We start from the raw sequence: 4,739 nt of genomic DNA, 5'->3' as shown, positions 1-4,739 counted from the left end.
CTGAGTCTCTCCGTCACTGGTGGGCTGACTGGTTAACTAAGCTAAGCCTTTGTAAAAGGCAGGAGCCCCCAATACAAACACTGGAATCCCCATGAACGTGTGTGGATCTGGTGGGACGTCAAGCCCTCGTTTACGTTGAGCGGAAGCAATATGTTGTCTGCAGAGAATGTATACAGGGTAAGCGAGTGACAGCGCACACACAGGATGGTGTTTGTGGTTTGGAGACAGGATGGTGCGGGCAGTCTCAACTCGATGACATCACAGAGGAAGAGGCAGACTGAAGTATTTTTTATTCTTCCTTCTCAATGAAAACAGCCAGAATGCCTCATTGGTTGTCGTTTTGTTGCCCTTAAAGCTATAATGAACAATGTTGTGTACTATGTGCAATTCTGATTGGCCTAATTGCGATGTAAAGTAACTAATTATGTCAAAAAGTCTTGAAACTATGCTATAGGGTGAGACTGTTTTTCTTTGGGATGCACGAGACATCCTTAGAAACTTTCGAGATGTTTTACAAAAACAAAAATTCTTCGAGTTTTCCACCGTTTACGGGCTTACTGCTCTCAATTACACATAAACATGTTTTGGATCATTTTCCGCTGCCTACAGAGCGGAAAGGTGCAATCATTAAAAACTTCCCTTAAGCTGTACTGCCTGAGATCAATACACCCACTCTTTCACCTGGTGCCGCATGCGGCTTTGATGCTGTTCTGTCAAATTGCTTCCCTTAAATGAGTGGGTGTAAGTACTCTAAATTTAGAAGAATAGAAATCAACAAACAACACTCTGAGTGTTGGGAAAAAGCTATGTTTGTGTCACTTCACAGATATTTTCAGGTTCGCACAAATAACGGAATGAGTTATGATGAGACAAAGGTAAAAACAAATATTTAGATCATTGTGGAGAGTTTCTGATGGCATGTTGGCAGCCTGCGATCTTGTCTAGTTCTAGTCAGTTCTATCTTAAACTCCTAAACCACATGCCAATGCTTGGTTGCCCAGCATTTAATAGCAGTTTGCAGTAAAGGACACCTCCCAATACCGAACACTTCCTCCTGGGACAGGTAAAATTACCCCCGCATTGCTGAGGAGGGGCAGGGTGTGTATCTTTCTGTCTGGCACTAGACAGGGTGTGTGCATGAATCGCTGATCGTGTGGTCATAATAGACAAAAAACGACTCTCTTAATAAAAATGAGAACAAGAGTCATTTCAGAACTCAATAGTTTCATCTACCAAGAGCAAAACTCTTGCCAGTTCTATCTCCCTCACACACACAAACCTGGCAATTACTTTAGCAACTGTCTTGCACATTAACGTTTGCAGAAAACCCACTCTGTGTAAGAGCACATAGATTTCTTTTGGCTTTTAATGTGCATCTGGTCATTAAGGTGGACAAAGAGGAAGTACGACAGGCTGCTACATGCTCACAAAAACAAGTGTAATTCAGGAAATAGAAAAGGCTATATTAGTGGCACTATATTGACTTTTAATGGTTTTTAAAACTGAAATGGTGTCTTAGTGTTACAACGAAGAGGCGCTGTGGAAATGTTGGGGTTTTGTGAAGGATTATCGTTTCACAGGCTGAAAAGAAGCAGGCTTGAAGCAGTTAAGCTGTAGCTTCATGCTACTCTTAAACTTATTCAGTAGTTCCTCCAAGAGTCTGAGAAAAGAGAGAGAGAGAGGGATGTATTAGAAAAAAATGGAAACTATTAAACAAGCCAAACTTACCCTCAATAAACAAAATAATCACTAAAGACATCTGTACTTATTTGCAAGTTGAATAAATAATCAAATTTGAGACACTATATTCAAACATTGTGCCAGGACACGCCACTCAATTCTGACTTTTTGTTTTTAAGGCGAGACACTGCAGGTGAATAGGGTAAAAATATTTACTAATAGTTATCACCTTACTTACCCAGTTGATTGATTACATTGATAATTGCAAACATTTTTTTGTATTACAAGTTTTCTAAAATGTTATGTTTAAATATGCAAATGATGCATTATTTAATGAAATATGCGCTCATTTGCATACATTTCTAGTACAAAAATCTGAACACTGGATGAAGTCAGTTTCAAAATTCTTGTTTATTTATTTGTTTACATATTAGTCAAATGTTCCTACAGAGGGAATTTTGGGTATCTCTTTTTGTCACTCCATAATTCAGAAAAATCTTAGAACAGCCATAAAACAATATATTTTCACATTTTTGGGGGGAAATAAAATGTTGTATATAATCAAGCAAATTATATATGAACAAATCCCTCTGTAAAAAAAGCTTCAGAATATAGACAGGAATAAAAATGTAAAGTTTGGTCTGTGTAAGTGCTACTGAAGTAAAGGTTTATGGCTCAGTGTAGGAGAAAAAAACTCATTTTGAGAAAACGGCCTTTAAAAATATGTATTGTAATTGAAATCTATTGACACAAATACATATAGTGCTATAAAATAAATACTTAACAGTGTCTTTTGGATGTTTTCTTTCCACTAGTCTTTATCAACACTTTATGAAAAGCCACAAAGCCCAAAAGCCCAAAATCTCAAAATTGACAGGTGCATGAAAAAATTGTGTTTTTGCCTGCAGTGTCTCCCCTTAAACAAAGACACATTAAACTGACTAAAAGTGACAGTCCATTGTTAAAAAAGATTTCTATTTCAAATAAATGCTGTTGAACTTTCTATTCACCAGAAAATACTGAAAAAATGTGTCATGGTTTCCACTAAAACATTAAGCAGCTCAATTGTTTTCAACAGTATTGATAATAATGAGAAATGTTTCTTGAGCATGAAATCAGCATATTAGAATGATTTCTGAAGGATCATGCAACACTGAAGACTGGAGCAATGGCTTCTAAAGATTCAGCTTTGCCATCACAGGAATAAATTACATTTATATTTACATTTACATTTACATTTAGTCATTTAATTCCTCAAATCGAAACTACAGTTCGCACTTAAACGCAGGAAGGGAGCAATTAAATTACACGCGCTCCTTCTTAGCCGAGGGCAATTATTATAATTACCAGAAAGTGCAATCAAATTTAAAAATATATATTGATGTTATTACCGACAGAAGTATCATAATATTATAAATGTATTTTGATTAAATAAATGCAGTATTTAGTGCGCATAAGAGACTAAAAAAAAAAAAATAACTCCAAACTTTTGAACGGTAGTGTGTGTTAAAATATGTATTTGCTTGAACGTATAAGTAAACTTTTTTTAAACCCGCAGTTATATCTGGTAATTTTACAACTTAAATAACCCTGTAACAGCAACAAATTCATAAACACACTTTGTCTGGAAAATGATGGCATGCAATCCAAAACATTACTGATTGGTTTACAATCTTCAACCCAATTTTGGATTTTTGAACTCACTTCTTGTCAGTTCCACTCTGTAGCTGTGGTAGAGCTTCCAATGCCTGCTTAAAACTAGTGCTGAGACACATGAGAGACAACATCACACACCCACATTATCATACTAACACTTTTTGGTTTTAATGGTATCAAGACATCTGTGTTGAACGTGTTTATATCTTACCGACTCTCTGATGTAAGGTACGGCTCTATGGCGTCTAGCAGCGCACAGATTTCCAAACGTGCCTAACGAGAAAAATATTAATGATGGTGAAAAATTATGATGTGGATTTCAACACCTTAAAGGGATAGTTCACCCAAAAATTTAAATTCTGCCATTAATTACTCACCCTCATGTTGTTCCAAACCCATAAACCTCCGTTCATCTTCGGAACACAAATTAAGATATTTTTGATGCATCCCATGAGCTCTCTGACCCTCCCATAGACAGCAAGGATCCTTACACGATCAAGGTCCAAAAACATAGCAAGGACATCTGTAATATAATCAATGTGACGGGTTCAACCGTAATTTTACAAAGCTACGAGAATATTTTTTGTGTGTGAAAGAAAACAGAAATGATGACTTTATTCAACAATTCGTCTCCTCCGCGTCACCCTGTAGCGCCATTTTGGAGAGTATGCACTGAACGTAAACAGCGTATGTTATTCTGTGTCAGCTGCGCCACGAGGATACGTTTTCTACATTGTTTGCGAAAGTAACAATTGTTTACATTCAGATGATCTGAATGTAAACGACACATTCGCGTGACGCAGCTGGATTATTTTACCAATGTCCTTGCTATGTTTCTGGATCTTGATTGTGTAAGGATCATTGCTGTCTATGCAGGGTCAGACAGCTCTCAGATTCCATCAAAAATTTGTGTTCCGAAGATGAACAAAGGTCTTACAGGTTTGGAACGACATGAGAGTGAGTAATTAATGACAGAATTTTCATTTTTGGGTGAACTATCCCTTTCAGATTAAATGCTAACTGTCCTGATAAGTGTATATGAGGGGTGACTTGTACCTGCAGTGCACCATTTTTACTAAAGGATGACACACACTGCATCAGACGGCTCATTTCTTCAGCTACAGCCTCAATGATCTTTGATAAAACACGAGGAACCAGCTCCTTAGAAACCGTGAAAACCTGAAAGAGCAAAAAACAGAGATTCTTGGAGACTCTGTCCATTAACTTCACCAATATAGCTGCTAAAAATTCAGCTTGCAATAACCAGAATATATATATATATATATATATATATATACACACAGGTGCATCTCAATAAATTAGAATGTCATGGAAAAGCTCATTTATTTCAGTAATTCAACTCAAATTGTGAAACTCGTGTATTAAATAAATTCAGTGCACAC

General features: G+C 36.7%; 1 protein-coding gene across 2 annotated transcripts in view; it reads right to left on the bottom strand.

The window, feature by feature from the left end:
* Positions 1–1,465: 1,465 nt before the first annotated feature.
* Positions 1,466–4,739, bottom strand: part of LOC107659211 (exocyst complex component 2-like) — a 28,770-nt gene continuing 25,496 nt past the window's right edge. For both annotated transcript variants that reach the window (XM_016448076.1, XM_016448077.1), the window contains exons 25-28: positions 4,393–4,515; positions 3,548–3,609; positions 3,385–3,444; positions 1,466–1,660 (exon numbers count right to left, since the gene is read on the bottom strand). In XM_016448076.1, coding sequence (XP_016303562.1) covers positions 1,567–1,660; positions 3,385–3,444; positions 3,548–3,609; positions 4,393–4,515 — 339 coding nt within the window. In that variant the 3' untranslated portion in view covers positions 1,466–1,566. The remainder of the gene's footprint in view (positions 1,661–3,384; positions 3,445–3,547; positions 3,610–4,392; positions 4,516–4,739) is intronic.

This window comes from Sinocyclocheilus anshuiensis, unplaced genomic scaffold, assembly GCF_001515605.1.
Source record: "Sinocyclocheilus anshuiensis isolate Anshui unplaced genomic scaffold, SAMN03320099.WGS_v1.1 scaffold423, whole genome shotgun sequence".
Taxonomy (NCBI): domain Eukaryota; kingdom Metazoa; phylum Chordata; class Actinopteri; order Cypriniformes; family Cyprinidae; genus Sinocyclocheilus; species Sinocyclocheilus anshuiensis.
The sequence above is the reverse complement of the archived record's forward strand: the minus strand, read 5'-3'. Positions and strand labels throughout refer to the sequence as shown.